We start from the raw sequence: 17,616 nt of genomic DNA on the forward strand, positions 1-17,616 counted from the left end.
CTGCAAGTTGAAGGTTTAAGTGGTCCCCAATGTGGTGCCCGCGGGTGCCATGGCACCCACCAGGGCATTTATGTGCGCCCACCAAATGATCTGGGATGGCCCTGCCCCCAGCACACGGCGCATGTGCAGTGCCGGCTCTGGGCGTGCAGCGCATGGGTGGCCCCTGCCCCCGGCGCATGATCGGTGCCATCCCCGGGCGCCCGGCACATGAGAAGCCCCGCCCTTGGGTGCCCGGCAGCCCCAAAAGGTTGGGGACCACTGGTTTAAAAGATATTAGCTCCTGCTGAACACAATTCCAAAATTCAGAACTATCTTACACTTATTGTAATATACAAAAGTAATTGATCTTATTGGGTTTGTTCTAGAATTAGAAGAGATGGAGATCAATTTAGACTCCCCAAAACATAGAATTTGAAAGTTATTGTTGAGTTCCATAAAGCTTGACTTTTGTAAATGCAGTCTGAATTCTTAAACAAAATAGAATGCTTTTGGAAAGAACAAAGGAAACGAAGTCGTACAAGCAAAGAATTTTAAGAGCTTTCAACTAGGGATGTTAAATATTGGTTAATTGAATAGTCAATTAAACTCATGAATTCTTATCTGTTACTTGACTATTATGTAGTCCCTAGGGGTGAAGCAAGTGGCCAGTGTGCTCTAGCTCCACTCCATGCTGCTGTATCAGAGGTAGCAGCATGGGGTACCAGACGAGAGCTGGTCCACAAGGGAAGCTAGTTTTAAAAGCCAGCTCACCTCACGGATTGGCTGCCTGTCACCCCATGCTGCTGCCTTGATACAAAGGCAGCAGCATGGGGTGGCAGCAGCCCTTATCCGGGGCAGGGTCCGAGTTCCAACACACACAGGGTCCGAGAGCTGAGCCAGGCTGCCAACCCTCCTGGCTCCTAGTACACTTTAAATACAGAGCCACAGCAGGGGTAGGTCCTGGACCTGGAACAAGCTGGGACTGAGCCAGGCTGCTGGCTAGCCTGCTAATAAATTTACTGGCTGGGAAGAAATGCATGTAATCTATAGAATTAACCCTATAAGCTTTTGCTTACCAGTTAATCAATCACACTATTATATCCCTACTGTCAACTGCAGTTATGAGTATAAGAGTTAGCAGGAGCACAGCAATTCACAGAAAGTGATTTCATAAACCATGGAGTTATTGATAGAATGTTAATTTGAACACATTAACCTCTCTAAAAACCCAAAGTTGTCTGAAGAATTACATTAATTGCTTTCTTGGTTTTGCAGCCGAAGTGCTCATATAGAAGTAACTCCCTCATTTATCCTAGTGCCTTATTTACATAAATATTTTAAAGCAATGCAATAAAAACAGTTTCATCACTTTAGCTAGAGTTATTTTATTGACATTTCTGGATAATGTCATTAAATATGCTTGCATATAGAAATCAAAGTACCTTTTTAAGCAAAGAATGTTGGATTTTTGGCAAAGCTCTCCTGCCAGACTTTTCCTAAGAACATCTATTGACACCTATTACTACGGAGGTACACAATGGTTTAGTTGCTTTCATAATGCAGAAGAGGGTTTAATAGCCTAGAAACAGATGGAAACCCCAACGGTATAGGGTAACTGTGCCAAAATACCGAACGTTAAATTTATAGGGATTTTCAGGGTAGAATTTATCTGTTTTCTAAGATGTACAAGAAAGTCTGAAAAGTGTTTCCTCCACAACTGTTTCTGTTCCCTCCCCTTCTTTTTTGCCAAGATTGGATGAGACGCCTAAAAGAAGAGGTGTCTCAGGTGACATCTATATATTCATATAGTGTCTAGCAAGAAGTTGGTTCCTACAGGGTCACAAAATAGAATACAGCACTACACACAGGTCATAATTTTCAAAGGTACTGGGCACCCAAAAATCTACAGAGTTGTGGGAGGCTGAAAAAAATATCAGGCCCGTTCAAACTTTACACATCATGTCTTTTTTTTTTTTTTTTTTTTTTTAAAGACTATGACAACGGCTATTGTGCACACCGCAATGAAGATTAGCATAGGAAGACAAGCCAGGTGTAAGACCGAATCTCTTACTTTACTGCCTGAAATAGCTGTATAAACTCAAGCCACAAAAAATAACCCATGAGTATATAGCTAAACTGTAGTTTAAAGAGGCAATACCTCAGTATTGAGTTGTAGTGACTACTACAACATGGCCCACACAAAATCCCTCTCAAATTGGAAGAAATTCAGCCAAACCTGGACCACTTTTCAAAAGCTGATGAAAAATTCTGATTTTTACCTTTTTCCGTTACAGCAAATTTGGTGATTAAAAATGTTTAAACTCAATCTACATACCTTATGAAGCAGCAGCAGAAGTAAGTGTGTGTAGGGATGTAAAATTTCAATTATTTGGTTAATTAAATAGTTGATACCATTTGCATCGACTAGTCGATAAGGGTGCTTCTGTCTTTGAAGTGTAGCAACAGCATTAAAAATAGCCCAAACATATGGGCTGTGTCTACACTGGGCCACTTATTCCGGAAAATCAGCGCTGGTCAGTTTCAGCAGCGGCTGACTTGGGGACGCCTGGGGCAGAGCAGCTGGGGTGCTGCTGGGTTGCTCCAGTAGCGCCCAGAGCAGCGCTGCGGGACCAACCGGCAGTGCCCCAGCTGCTCTACCACAGGCATCCAGAGAAAAGCCTGGTCTGCGGGGGGGGGGGGGGGGGGGGGAGACTTAATTTGGCTTTTGGTGCTGTCTACGCAGCAGGAAGTCAAAGGAAGAACACTCTTCCTTCAACTTTCCTTACTCCTCATGAAATGAGGGTTACAGGAGTCAGAGGAAGAAGTCCTCCAGCTTCACATTATTTCTAAGTAACAGCTTGCTGCATAGACATGCATTTTGTTATTTCAAAATAATGTCAGTTATTCCGAAATAAAGCTGCTGTGTAGACATACCCTAAAAGGCAACATTTCCTCTTTGCAATGTTCATGAGAAGAAGAATGCTTCTGGTCACAAAACACCAGTGAAATTATTTATTTCATGGATGCAAACTGTTTAACAACAGGTTCTGTGTCACTGCACATAAGCCTTAACACAAAGAATGCTTTCTAAAAATTCCTCTTCCATCTTGTTGGGCAGTTTTATTTCTATCAAAAGGTAGTGACAGCAACAAAAAAAGCAAACCAGTCAGGTTCTCTAAAGTCTGTGCTCCAGCTACAGTGTGTTTGAGAACTTTAACGCAAAACTGCTCCTAGTTATTCCGAATACGTTTCCAGTGAACCACGGGCAAAACACTTCTCAGGCAGTTGGAGCAGCAGTGGTCTCCGCAAAACAGTTGCGCTCTCATTTTTGCCAATCTAGGTCATACAGGATTGAGCGCAATAGACTTACTATCCATCACAAAGGATTCCATGACTGGATGTTTGATGTTATTTTATATGTTTAACAAACTCCAACCTGAAATCTCGACACTTACTTTTGAGGTCTTTAACAAAAATGTTTAGTGAATATTTTGAAAGTTCCACTGAAAAGCAACTCGATTATAGACTGCACAAAACAGTAAATAATTTGACTCAAAGATGAGATCTTAGTTTAACATAGCAGTCCAGTTCTCAAAATGAACATGGTTTCACAGCTCTCACCACCAGACTTTGGTAGACTGTCATCAAATCCTGCAGCAGCTTTCCTGCCTGAGTTCTTTCCAACTGAAACATTTGGTTTATCCTCCAGGCTACACGAAGTCTTGGACATAGAAATCAAAAAATCAGGTAAGTTTTGTTCACCTGATCACTGTACATGAGTTAAAGAAGTTTGGTGTCATAGGTTCTCTCTTTGCCTATCTGAAAATTTAGCTCCAGTTCATTGAACTGATAAAGAAGCACGTTTACATAGCGATTAATAGAAAGCTATCTTGTGAAAGAAAGCTGCAAAGAAAGCTGCATTATGGGTTGCTAAGTAGAGTAGCTGTTTCATTGCCTGAAAGTTTCGATTGCTACACATGAATCTTATCATTTATACTCTAACATACACCCGTTTATTTATAAGCTGACCCTCTGCCTAACTTCTAGAGAAAAAAAAATGGTAAAAAAAAGTCACCGACCTGTTTATAAGCTGTCTCTAGAGTACAGTGGTCTGGGACCTCATAAATGGGCCAGTGACTTTTTACCATTTTTTCCCTCTAAGATTGGGGGGGTTGCGACAGGTCCCAGACTGCTGCTGCTCTGCTTTTTAAATGTCAACTTAACTTCTATATAGATGTAGAAGGGAAAACTAAAAACAGGAGGTTCTTAGCCAGGTGTTGATTATGGCTAGGCATTAAAGATGAAAATGGTTATCCAGCTGTCTAGAATAACTCACAAACATGAATACCAACCTTAGGACAGACTCTTACAAACCAAGTTACTCCCAGTACCAAACAACACGTCACTTAAACAAGGTCAACTACACCTTACACCTCACAAAGATGTTTGAAGCTAAAGATTTGTTAGTTATGGGAGTAATTAACTAAGAAAAAATAAGTTATTTATAAGGTTAATGCAGGTAAACATACACACACAAAAGGTAAGAGAAGCTGCTGAACCATGCAAACTTTCTACATCTTTTATAGCTAACGCAAACTAAGCAGCTTAGAGAGTCTCTCTTCCCCACCCCCCGATTATTCTTAGAAAAATATTGACCTCTCCAAATTCCATGCAGCACATTGATATTGTTCCTTCTGATCACAGATTTTTATTCCCTTCCCCCAGAGTTCAACCTCATGGAACAAGTGTCTGCACTCATCTCCTCTTCATGGATGTGGGGTGAGGAGGGAGACAGCAATCAACAAAGTCTTTGTCCTTTGATGTTTCACAATGACTCATTCTTGTGTGCAGGACCTGCATTTTACTTAATTCTTCTTTCCTGTTTGGTGAATTACACAATTAGATGTTTATATTGAATGTCTGCATTGTAACTTTATAACATCTGTATCCCATAGTATAAGTGAGATCAATACATACAGCAGCCTTACACTTAAATACTAGGGATATTAGCAGCTAGTTGGCTAACCATTTAACCCATAAGTGATTGCTTATTGGTTCACACACCACATCATACCCCAATTTGTATTTAAACCTCCAACTGGCAGGCTGGCTCAGTCCCAGACTGCTGGTCTGAGTTTTCTGTATTACAGGCAGCAGTGCCCAGCTTGCCACAGACAGAGACCACTCCACGGGATGCCAGAGCAGCTTCTGTCCACAGGGAGCTTGGGCCTCCTGTGAACAGGGGCTGCTGCCACCCCACACTGCTGCCTCTGATACAGAGAGATAGGGATGTCAGCATATAGTAGACTATACAATTAACCAATAAGCCGGCATTAAAGGGAGGAAATGGCAGGAGCCAATGTCAGGAGGAGATGGCTTAAAAGCCGGTTCCCCTCCCCCGTACTGCTACCTCTATCACCGCAGGTGGGGGGGAGGAAGGGGGAAGGGAGAAAAGCATGGGAGACTGCTATGAAGCAGCCTGTCTGCAGCAGGCCCAAGCACCCCACAGACAGAGGCTGCTCTGCTTCCCACCAAGCAGCCTCTGTCCGTGGGGAGCTCAGAACGGGCCCTTCCCCCCCCCCCCCCCCCCCAGACAGGAGCTGCTGCCACTTCACACTGCTGCCTCAGTATCAGAGACTGCAACATGGGGCAGCAGGAAGCTGGTCTGCACAGGATGGACCCCCTTGTAGACCAGCTCCCCCCTACTACCATGCACCAGAGGGCTTCCCAGGAGTGGGGCCGGGAGTGCATTGGGTTCCAGCTCCACCTCCAGGGAATACCAAATAGTCATGTAACCACTAAGATTTCATGTGGTTATATGACTATTCAATTACCCAATACCTAATTCCCTACAAAGGCAGCAGCATGGGACAAAAGGTGGAAACTGGTCTGTGCAGGGAGACAGTTTTTAAACTGGGTGCCCTCGCAGACTGGCTTCTGCTGTCACCCCATGCTGAGGCCAGGAGTGGAGCTGGGAGCATGCTGGCTGTTGCTCCTGCCCCCGGAGAGCATCGCATAACCATGTAACCCCTAAGAAATGTAGTGGTTACATGATTATTGAAGTATAGGCAGTCCCCGGGTTACATACAAGATAAGAACAAACCTACAGTCCCTAAGTTGAATCTGTATGTAAGTCGGAACTGGCGTCCAGATTCAGCCACTGCTGAAACTGAACAGTTTCAACAGCGGCTGAATCTGGACGCCAGTTCCAACTTACATACAGATTCAACTTAAGAACCCCAGGCATCCCCAAGTCAGCTGCTGCTGAAACTGATCAGCGGCTGATTCCAGGAAGCCCAGTGCAGGGGCTTCCTGTAGTCAGCCGCTGGTCAGTTTCAGCAGCGGCTGACTTGGGAACGCCTGGGGCAGAGCAGCTGGGGTGCTGCTGGGTTGGTCCAGTAGCGCCAAGGAGCGGTGCTGCGGGACCAACCGGCAGCGCCCCACCTGCTCTACCACAGGCCCGGGGCTTTGCTCCACGTCTCCCTAGTCTGCTGGGAGGGGCGCACAAGTTTCGTCCCCCCCCAGCAGACCAGGGAGACGCTGAGCAAAGCCGCGGAGGACCCAGGTGGGATCGCGGCGCTTCCAGATCAGCGCCGTGGTTCCGCCCAGGTCCTCCGCCGCTTTGCTCAGCGTCTCCTTGGTCTGCAGACCAGGGAGAGGCTGAGCAAAGCGAGGAGGACCCGGGCGGGATCGCGGCGCTGATCTGGCTCCTCTCCCCTCCCCCCCCAGCAGACCAGGGAGAGGCAGAGCAGATTTTCTCGCCCTGGAGGACGGGGGCAGCGGGACCGGGCGTCCGCCGCTCCCGTCGTCCGGGGCGAGAAAATCCCCGTTTGTATCTGCGGATCCGACGTAAGGCGGATCCTCGTAACTCGGGGACTGCCTGTAACTGCTTTCTAACATTCCTATCAAACACATTTTTATAAACTTAAGATCAATTTAAAGAATATTAACAAAATGATTACCACCCAGAATAATAACCAGTTAAGCATTTGTTAGTGTTTGGTGAGACCTAGGATTTGGCATGAGAAGATACCTGGTCTACCAGCATCATAATGGTACAGTTTATATGTGATGTACATTTGGGTTGTCCACATGCTGTTGGTACTTTAAATTGACTCTCACAGTTGAACAGCATGGTAGGATGACTGAACAGGGTACTCCATAAGTGCAAAAAGCTTTGGAGGTGATCAAGAGCATACCACAATGAACTTTTTGGCTCCTTCTTAAAGGAAGGACATCAGCCATTTCAGGGAGTTTTCATTCACCCCAGCTTTTGATAAGTAGTCAGGGACTTATGTATCAGACTCCACAGTTCGCATACATACATTCAGAGAAGTAATATTAGTTCAGAAATGACTGTGTAATTTTTAGATAAATAACTTCATTTCAAATTGTAATTTAGTAACAGACTTCTGTTGATTAAAATATTATTTTACTTTTAACAGGAAAGAATAGAAACCAGGGCAATAGAAAGTAAGAAAAGTTGCGTGGACTGAAAATATGCAAAAAACTTACTGACTCAAAATATTTTTTTTAAATATCCTATCAAGCTCATCCTGAACATTTGCAACAGTTATTCCCAATTATTGGTCTGCCTTGCAGGCATCATAAACATGAAGGGAAAAAAGCACAAACAAACCTCCTACCCTTAACTCCCATAAATACTAGGGATGTAAGTAAGTGACTAATTGAGTAGTCGCCTACCGATAAGCCTAGTCTGCCTTGGCTTATCAGATTACTACTTGACTACTCACTTCTCCCCCTTGCTGACTCAGAGGCAGCAAGTGGGGGGGGGCGAAGGAGAAGGGGAGAGCAGGTGCCAATGCTAGGGGGGGACAGCTTAAAAGCCACTTCCCCCAGCACCATCTCCACAGTGCTAGGGGCGGGGAGGCAGAGGCTCACGCCAGGTCCTAGACCAATCCCTCACTACAGCTCTGCAGTTTAAATGCAATAGAAGCTGGGCTGCCTGCACACCTGGCTCCTATCATATTTAAACTGCAGAGCCTCAGGGCCCCTTATTGACTAATCGTGTAGTCGATACAAATTGTATCAACTACCTGATTAGTCAGTTACCCGCTTTTTAACATCCTTAATATAACTACCCCATCAATTTACTCCTCGGGAGGTCTGCCTCACAAAAGTAGAAAGGCAAACAAGGTGTTAAAATATCTTCCATTATTCAGATGGGTCTCCAGTATGTTTTAGGTTCTAGATATATTTCAGTATTTTTGTAACTATTGCTTTGTTTTAAATTAATCAGCAGCTGTTTACTTTATAAACAGATGTCAAGGGAGTTTAAATCAAGATAAGCAACATCAACTCCAATCATGCCTGAGAATCAGTGGTTCTCTGGACCCTTTCCTTTCTGCACAGCATACTGGGTTGCTTAGATGTGTACTCCTGTCATTTGCTACAATGTGGAATGCACCACCTTGAGATGTGGGAGAATAGTACCCTCCTCCAACTGCAACTAATACAACCATAGGCCCTCCATTTCTATAGCTGCATACATACATACATATTCAAGCAAGTCTGACTTTCCACCAAGCAGAAGACAGAGTTTCACTTATACAATCACACATGAAATCACCCTCATGTTCACCTGGATTTATCATGAACCTCTGACTACCTCACCTGCACTCTGCCAACTAATCCATCTCCACTAGGATTATTGGTAACATTTCAAAACTCCAAATAGCTACAAAGTATCTTTAAAAATACTGCCAGTAGTTTATTATATTCAACTCCCAAAATGTGATATTTCTTCCCTGAAGGTGCATAAACTTGACAAGCACGATGGGTAATAGTCAGTCTTAGAAAAGTAACTGGTTTAGTATCAGATATTTCACTACCCATCATGCAAGAAGTTAGAGACAGGGATATCAAATCCCTCATTTCACAAGATCATTTGTTTCTAGACCTGGGATACCACAAGGTATCTGACATTAAAAATCATCACTTACGCATGGCAGAATTGTTTTGGTAAGTTGGATAGGTTTCTAAAATTTCTTCTCCATTCAAAGACTGAGTGGGGGGGGGGCACACACGGTAATTAGAGCAGCCTGGTTTAAAGGTGGAGATAGTAAAAACAGCGCCAACAGTAAAATTCTGAACTAGCTCTTCTATAAAATGTGGCCAAAACTGAGATACTGGAATGATGAACATAACTTGTGACTTTGACATCCATCACTAATATAGCATTTCTAAACTCAAGGGAGTGAGCTTGGAGGAATCTTGATTCTCAAGCATAGAGTGCATTGATTATCTAACTTCCAGACAACTGTTGATAAAATAAAGCAGCTGAAGTTGAAGGTAAGAATTGGGAATAATTTGTGAGCTTATCAAAATGTCATTTTAGCCAAACCTCCTTCTCTTGCTTTAAAGCAGAATTTGCTATTTAACTCAACCTCGCTTTTTGCTTATTAGAAGCAATACAGTAACTTAAAAAACAACAGAAAAATTGACACTAAGGTATTTCTTTTATTGAACCAACTTATGTTGCTGGAAGGCATATATTATTCATTAACCCCTAAGCTTGTCTGTCCCAACTTGTATTTAGCTCAGACACTCTTGAAGTCCTTCTCCTGACCTGAAGAAGAGCTCTGTATTACTGGAAAGATTGTACTGTCCACCAACAGATGTTGGTCCAATAAAAGACATCACTTCACCCATCTTGTGCATTTCATATCTGGACCACCACTACTATTAACGGATATTTATTGTGATATGTGGTATTTTAAAATTTATACTTATTCTTTGGCAAGTCTTTTCTATGGAACTTTTCATAACAAGTTATCTAGAGTTTCTTTAAACAGTTTCAAAAAGCCTTAAATGGGGAACAAGACAATATTATGCAAGAGTTGGCAAATATACCCTCCCCCCCCCCCACACACACACACACTCCTGGGAGGGGACAAGATGCTACAGTGCAGTAAATGGAGAGGGGAGATTGCGCTTTGCTTCCCATATCAAAAGGTGGGGGTGCGGGATTGAGGAGAAGGTACTATGCAGGGCATGGGCAAAGAAGCTGACAGTGACCCCCTAAATCAAGGAAAGGTAGATAAGGAAAAGCTGTCATACAGGGAAGGAGCAGGATGAAGGTGAGAGGGCATATGTCAGGAAGGGCATATGTCAGAAACTGCCAGAAAGGGAAAGTGCCCCCACATCAGGCAAATAGGGCAAGAAGAAACTGACATGCAGAGGGAGCATGGTAGCACAGCATGTGACCACGAGGTAAAGAGAATGAACGGCGGGCAGGGAGGTATCCTTGGGAAAAGAAGCGCCTCAGAAACAGCCAAGCAGGGAAGAAGGGGAAGGCCATTCCCTTAGCTAGAAGGGACCCATACGCTGCCATACAAGGGAGAAGGGATGTATCCACAAGCTACCATGCAGACGGGACAGGCAGGCCGAGCCCCCAGTAAAGGGTTGTGTGTGTCACAAGTTGCCCAGCAGGGAAGGGGGGGGGGGCTGCACGCCCCGGCTCCTCCAAGGAGCGATTCGGAAGTTGCAGCGCAGGGGAGCCGGGGGCGAGCCGTGGGAGAGGGGGGGGGGCGTGTCGGGAGGGCGGGGCAGACGGTGCCGTACGGAGGGGCGGGGTCAGATGTTGCCGGGTGGGGGCTGGGGCAGACTGTGGCGAAGGCATTAACAGTCGCTTACACCCACACCCCGCGCGCACCGTTATCCAGCGAGCGAGCGGCCGCCCTGCCCCAGCATCTGTAATCAGCCCCTGGTCCCCGGTACCTGAGCTGTCCCCCTCCTCGGACACGGACGAGCTCTCAGTTTCCTCCTCTTCCGAGGAGCTCCCCTCGTTCTCCCCATAATCCACCTCCATCTCATCGTGGTTGTTCTCCTTCTTCTCCCGGGAATGGACCGGCATCCTCCCCCGAGATGCCGCCGAGCGCCGGGACCGCCCTTCCCTCTGCCGCCACCACCGGCAGCTCCTCCCCCTGCCCGCCCCTCAGTAAAACCGCGCCATTCCCGCACGCCACACAACGCAACCCAAGTGCCTGCCGCATGGCTCTTCGCGCCGCTTATTGGTGCATATTGGCCCGAGTGGGCGTGTCCCCCGCCGAACGCAGTTGGTGTGGTTGGCCGTTGCGCGAAGCACTATGGTAATTGTAGTTAATCTGGAGAAGACTCGCTGTGGCTTCATGGACATGGATTAGATAGCGGAGTTGCCAGGCTGAGGCTTGTGAGCACTTTGAATTAGGGAATTTCCATCTTTCCATGGAATCTCCTTTGCAGCAAAGGTGCTGATTTAATTGAAAGACTTCTCGATTGTTACAGTTAATGAATTAGAGCTAGGAATATGCCAGCCCTCGGCTGGTTGCAGCTCTTGTCAGCCTTGGATGAAGACAGCGTGAAATGGTTGGGTTGGTTGACTGGCACTTGGGCAAATGATCATAGAGTATCAGAACCCTACATCCCCTTTTTTTCCCTCCACTCAAGATCCTCTCATCATCTCATCTGAAGAAGTGGGTTTTGCCCACAAAAGATCATTATACTATATATATATATATATAAACTTCAGTTTATTCAAACCGTAATTCTCCAAAATGCTTACAAGGAGTTTTTTGGTATTGTTTTGTCTTTTATCTGCAATTACTTAATTAAGTTTTACTTCAGATTAACTAATACATTTATACCTGAACTAGACAGATCACAAAAATTCATGGCATATCCTAGGCTGAGCCACGACATAAGATTAAATCTCTACAGCTTCAAATTTGGGGTTCAGATAAGAAATGATTGAATAATGGAGGTATCCAGGTGGTTTGTTCAAAACTGATAAACTCCTTGGGAAGGAAGCAGAAGCAGGTAGCAAGGATGGAGGTCAAAAACTAGAGAAGAGGGACACAGATGACTGAACCTTCAGAAGAAAAAACTTTGGGCAGATGAGAAGTAGGAACGGGCACCTAGGAGCTAGCTGTCTCTTCTCCCCACCCAAACTATGTTTTATATTTGCTCTTAAATAAAAGGTCCATATTTTTCCACAGATACATGCACACAACTTTTCAATGGTGAATAAGTTGCATTTCTGGGGATAAGGCCCAAGAGTTTCATTGGCTTCACTTCCGCTGAGACAATCAGTCTTGGACAAGCATTCAAGCTTCTAAATTAAATTATTAATTAATAATTAATAATAACTTGAAACTCACCTTCACCTATTTATCTTAAAGTGGAGTGCTCTGCTCTTTTATCCACATTAATCATTATGTATTTCACTGCTCTTTAAAATTGTTACCCACAACATTGTGAATTACATAATACCTTTCTATACATACCAGAGAAACTGAAGTAGACTTTCCTCCTCTACTTTAGAACACTAATAAGGCAAGATGTCAAAAGAGTTTTGTAACAATGGGATCCATGTAAGAATCCACAATACAACATTTCTCTATTAATTTCAGAGATTAATGTTTCCTTAAATGAGACTGGGATGTATTCAAAGATACTTTGTGAAGTGTTTAGCATCAGCTGGAGCAGGGGTTCTCACACAGAGAGTTCCAAATCACAACTGCAGATAGCTGGTGGGATGGGTAGTAAATAGGAAACCAAGGTTTAAGTATGTGACAGACTTACTAACCATTGTTTTATTAAACTGCAGCTAGAAAGACCTGTAATAGAGTGTAAATTATTACATTTATTAATGAGGCCCACAAGTACTAAAACACATTGATCATGGAAGGATGACAAGGAAAAGTAACAAACACTAAAGCAAAAAGAAAAAAAATCACCATCTTCTGACTCATGTAATACTTCTTGTCTTGTCTGTTTCTCCTTTGGATTAGTATGTACATCTATACAGCAGGGCTAAAGTCGAACTAAGCTACGCAACTTCAGCTACATCAATTACATAGCTTAAATCAAAATAGCTTAGCTCAACTTTAGGCGCTATCTACGCAGCAGGAAGTAGAAGGAAGAACATTGTTCCTTCAACTTCCTTTACTCCTTATAAAATGAGGTTTATTAGAGTTGAAGTAAGAAGTGCTCCAGCTCGACATTATTTCACAATAAAGGCTAATAGTGTAGATGTGCTCTTTGTTATTTTGGAATAATGTCAGTTATTCCGAACTAACACTGCTGTGTAGACATGCGCCAAGAGATGAGCCTATGTAGATATACATGTTTGGAAACTGAACACCTAGATACGTTGGAGGAGTCTGAAGTGCTGTTGAAACTAATCTCCCAATAATCAGACATTTTCCTATCCTGTTGTATTTAGACTGATGCATAATAAGCGATTCAATAATACAAAAAAAATGTTAAACTACCTTATCCTCTGTATTTGTGAACTGCCTAATGTAACTAAAAATAAACATAACAGACCTGGTCTAGACTTAGAAGTTTTCCCATCATAGTTATGTTAGTTAGGGGTGTAATTTTTGCCTACATAACTCAGCTGGTAAAAACCTTAGTACAGCTGTAGCTATACCAGCAAAGCTTCTAATTGCAGATAAAAAACAAGAGGGTTTTGCAATTTAACTAAGTTTAGTATACCTATGCAAGGGAAACCCTCCTAGCAAAGACAATGTTTAAATAAAATACTTTATTAATGGTTACAAAATACCATCAAATTACATTTTATTGCTTTGATATTTTATTGCTTTGAAATCTACTGCTTCTCTTTTCCCACCATAGAATCTTCAGAAAGCAGCTCATCCTCTCAGCCAGGAACATTCAACTGCTATGGAATCTAAAAACCTCATAATTGGGTTCTCTATTCCATTGTCAATCTTCTGTAACACATTCTTGCTTTTCAAATATCCTCCCTTATACATGTTGCTTTCCCTTCTCCCATGGCCTAATCCAAATTCAGCTAGTTCACCAGTCTACACCAGATAAGTAAAAGGCCATTATAGTATTGATCAAAGCCCAGGGGTGGGCAATAATTTTTCCCCGGGGGCCACTGCAAACGTTTTTGAATGTGGCCTAAATGGGAAGGGGCAGGGCTACCCAACCGCCAGACCATGATTGGTCTGGGGATGGAGGAGCCCCTTGCCCCCTCTTCCCACTAGGCACCCATGCCCTGGAAAAGGCTTGGCATGCTTTCCCACCCCTAGACCAATCAGGGCCTAGGGGCGGGAGAGCACAGGAAGCCTCCTCCCGCCCTGCTAGGAGCACATGACACTATGAAGTGCCCTGGGCTCCTCGCAAGGCTGGGCAGGGCGAAGGAAGCTTTATGCAGCTCCCACACCCCCCAGGCCCTGATTGGCCTGCGGGCGGCGGTGTGCACGAAGTCTCCTCTGCTCTCTCCCATCCCCCCTCTTCCGCCCCGTGAGCAGCATATAGCGCTACAAAGAGCCACATGCTTCTGGCAGGGCGGGAGGAGGCTTCATGCTCTCCCCCGCCCCCAGGCCAATTAAGGCCTGGGGGCGGGGATCACACAAATCCTTCTCCGCTCTGCCCCTGCCGCACGCTGTTCGCAGGGCGGGGGCAGAGCGGAAAAGGCATCGGGCACTCCCCCATCTCAAATCCTTAATTGGCCTGGGGGCGGGGAAGCAGCAGAGCCTCCGCAGGCCAGATCCACCTGCTTGGTGGGCCAGATCTGGCCCCCAGAGGCCCTTTTGCCCAATCCTGTCAAAGACCATGTAAATTGAGCAATTAGTTGCCCATCCAAAAGGCTTGTTAACTGAAACATACCACAGTAATGCTCCAGGACACTACATCATACAAAAATGTTATTGCAGTGTTTTGGACTTCTACTACTAGTACTACTACTACTACTACTAATAATGTCATAATTATGGTTGAGAGAAGGACTAGTTAAACCACCTCAGTGGAAAGAACAAGCTTTGTGGCCTTGAAAAAAGATAGAAAATATGTCCATTGTCAATCTCAGAAAGTAGAAGAAATATACTTGTACATGTTAAGTTCTACAAAATTAAAAAGGAGCTTTTGTGATGTTTCCCAGTTTTATATGTACAATTGTAAAAACAGAACCAGAATGGAACATTGCTAGGTCATCTAATCCAGGCTTCTGCATTGAAGCAAGACGAAGTATTATTTAGGCCATCCCTGATAGGTGTTTGTCTAACAAGTGGTTCTCAATATGTGGCCCCTGCATCACTTGTAGCCTAATTACCACACCGTTCAGGCTCAGGTGACATCCTCACGGCCACATCTAGGGCAGGTCCCCTGGTCTCAGAGCTGGAAGAGGCTATGTACACAAAAATGGGATGGTGCACGACTGGGCCCAACATTACCGCCCACCAGCAGCATCAGGGTCTGCAGCATCAGCAGGAGGCCAAAGCGTTCAGTGCTCTGCCATCCCCCAGTATCACAGATCCAGTAACCTTGACTGGATCAGGCTCCTCAGCACTAGAGCTTGCTGCAGCCAAGGTAGGAGAACAGCATGTGCGAGAATAGGATGTAGTAGGCTTGGGATGCAGGATCTGTGGGAACGGGGCGGGGAGGAGGAAAGTGCAGAATGCTGGGACATGGGGTGGGGGTACAAGTAGCAAGGGCCATGTAGAAGGGTATGCAGCCTGTGCATAGGCACAGACTATAGGTGGGCCAACTGATTGTTAGGGGCAGTTCCTGGATGGAGGGCTAGATACTGGGACACAGATGGTTCATAGAGGGAAGGTTGATTGCTGATAGGCAGTCTGAGTAAGGAAGGTCTGGGCACTAGGGAGCAATAGTTGGGGGGAAATCCTGGAGTGGGGGAGTGGATGCTGGAGGGGGCAGTCCCTGGGATGTGTGCCAGTTCAGTGCTGAGGGTGGGTGGTTCATGCTGGAGGGACAGTTCCAGGAGAAGTGGGTGATGTTTTTTTTTTCCTGATTGGTGGGCATTCTGTGGAGTGATTGAGGGGCAATCACTGGGTGGAGAACAGGGGAACCAAGCCAGCAAGCTGCCATCGTTGCAGACAGATTCTCCAGCCATGCTTGCTGGGTATTCAGTCTAGGCCAGTCATGCTGTCAGCAGCAACATAGAAGTGAGGATGGCAATACAGAATGCCAAGCTATGCTTACAGTAAATTAATTAAACAGTTTATATGTTGACTTATGTTGCTAATTTAAAATACTCTTAGAAGATATTTGTCAGTGTTGAAATGATAGGTATTATATCTATTTGACTTATATTGCTGTCTCATAACAAATATTAAACCTTTTTTTTATATGTTCAGGTAATAAATATTTTTTGTGGATGTGGTCCACATGAGATATAGAGAACTGCATATGTGCATCACAGTGGTAAATAGATTGAGAAACACTGGTCTAACCTGTTCTTAAAAACCTCCAATCATAGGTGCCAACTCTGTGGATGCTCCAGGGCTAGAACACCCACAGAAGAAAATGCCCCAATCAGCTCCTGCCCTTCTCCCAGCACCTCCTCTGTGCCAGTGACGTGTGCAAGAGGTGGGGCAGGGATGGGATCTTGAGGAAAAAAGTGAGCGGGGCCAGAGCCTGGGGCAGAAACAGAGGGAGCACCCTCTGGCACGTTAGAAAGTCAGTGCCTCTGCCTCCAATTACAGATATTTCAGAACCTCCTTAGGTAATTAGTTCCAGTGTCTGACTATCCTACAGATAGAGAGCCTTTCCAAATGTTTCACCTAAATTTCCCTTGCTGCAATTTAACCCAATTTGTCCTGACCTCAGTGGTTTAGGAGGACAGTTTATAATCATTATCATCATCATCATTACCATAAATGTATTGGTAGTAAAAGCATCATTATTGATGAACAATCAAAAAATTGTCTCTACCCCCTGACAATTATGTCAGTGTTTATGTCTCATCTTTATAAGCACCTTTTACATAGTTGAAGACTATTATCATGTCTCCCTGCAGTCTTCTCTTCTAGTAAATGAGCTAATTTTTTTAAATCTTTCCTTGGAGTTCGTGTTTTCTAGACCTTTAACCATTTTCCGCTATAGATCTTTTTCTGCAGTATTCTTTCCTGGTCAGTCATGTCCAATGGGGTATTTGTGCAGCTGATTATTCCTTTTGAAGTGTAATAACTTTGTAATTGTCCTTACTGAATTTCATGTAATTGATTTCAGGAGAAGTTAAATAAGGAAGTGTTATCTTGGCATTGGAAAAAGTTCAGAAAAGGGTAACAAAAATAATTAGGAGTATGGGACGGCTGCCATATGAAAAGAGATTAATAAGACTGGAACTTTTCAGCTTAGAAAAGAGACAACTAAGGGGGGATATATTAGAGGTCTGTAAAATCACGGCTGGTGTGTAAAAAGTGAATAAAGAAGAGTATTTACTCCTTTCCATAACACAAGAACAAACGATCACCAAAAGAAAGACTATTAGGGTATGTCTACACTGCCACCCTAGTTCGAACTAGGGTGGCTAATGTAGGCATTCGAAGTTGCAAATGAAGCCCAGGATTTAAATATCCCAGGCTTCATTTGCATCTTGCCGGGCGCCGCCATTTTTAAATCCCCCTTAGTGCGGACTCCGTGCCCATGGCTACACGCGGCACGGAGTAGGTAGTTTGAATTAGGCTCTCTAATTCGAACTACCGGTACACCTCGTTCCACAAGAGCCTAATTCGAACTAACTACTCCGTGCCGCGAGTAGCCGCAGGCACGGAGTCCACACTAAGGGGGATTTAAAAATGGCAGTGTCCGGCAAGATGCAAATGAAGCCCGGGATATTTGAATGCCTACATTAGCCACCCT

At 44.5% G+C, this 17,616-nt stretch overlaps 1 protein-coding gene across 2 annotated transcripts in view; it reads right to left on the reverse strand.

Annotated features, from left to right (window-relative positions):
* The window catches only part of BRMS1L (BRMS1 like transcriptional repressor), a 58,063-nt gene extending 47,119 nt beyond the window's left edge, over positions 1–10,944 (reverse strand). Inside the window, exons 1-2 of one of the 2 annotated variants that reach the window (XM_075926925.1) lie at positions 10,720–10,854; positions 4,636–4,858 (exon numbers count right to left, since the gene is read on the reverse strand). Coding sequence is in view for 1 of the 2 variants with exons in the window: in XM_006117696.3 (XP_006117758.1) it covers positions 10,720–10,855 (136 nt within the window). In the remaining variant the exon portion in view is untranslated. Of the gene's footprint in view, positions 1–4,635; positions 4,859–10,719 lie in introns of both variants that reach the window. The other variant, XM_006117696.3, reaches the window with a different exon arrangement.
* Positions 10,945–17,616: the final 6,672 nt, after the last annotated feature.

The sequence above is a fragment of the Pelodiscus sinensis genome, chromosome 4 (genome assembly GCF_049634645.1).
Source record: "Pelodiscus sinensis isolate JC-2024 chromosome 4, ASM4963464v1, whole genome shotgun sequence".
NCBI classification, from domain to species: Eukaryota; Metazoa; Chordata; order Testudines; family Trionychidae; genus Pelodiscus; species Pelodiscus sinensis.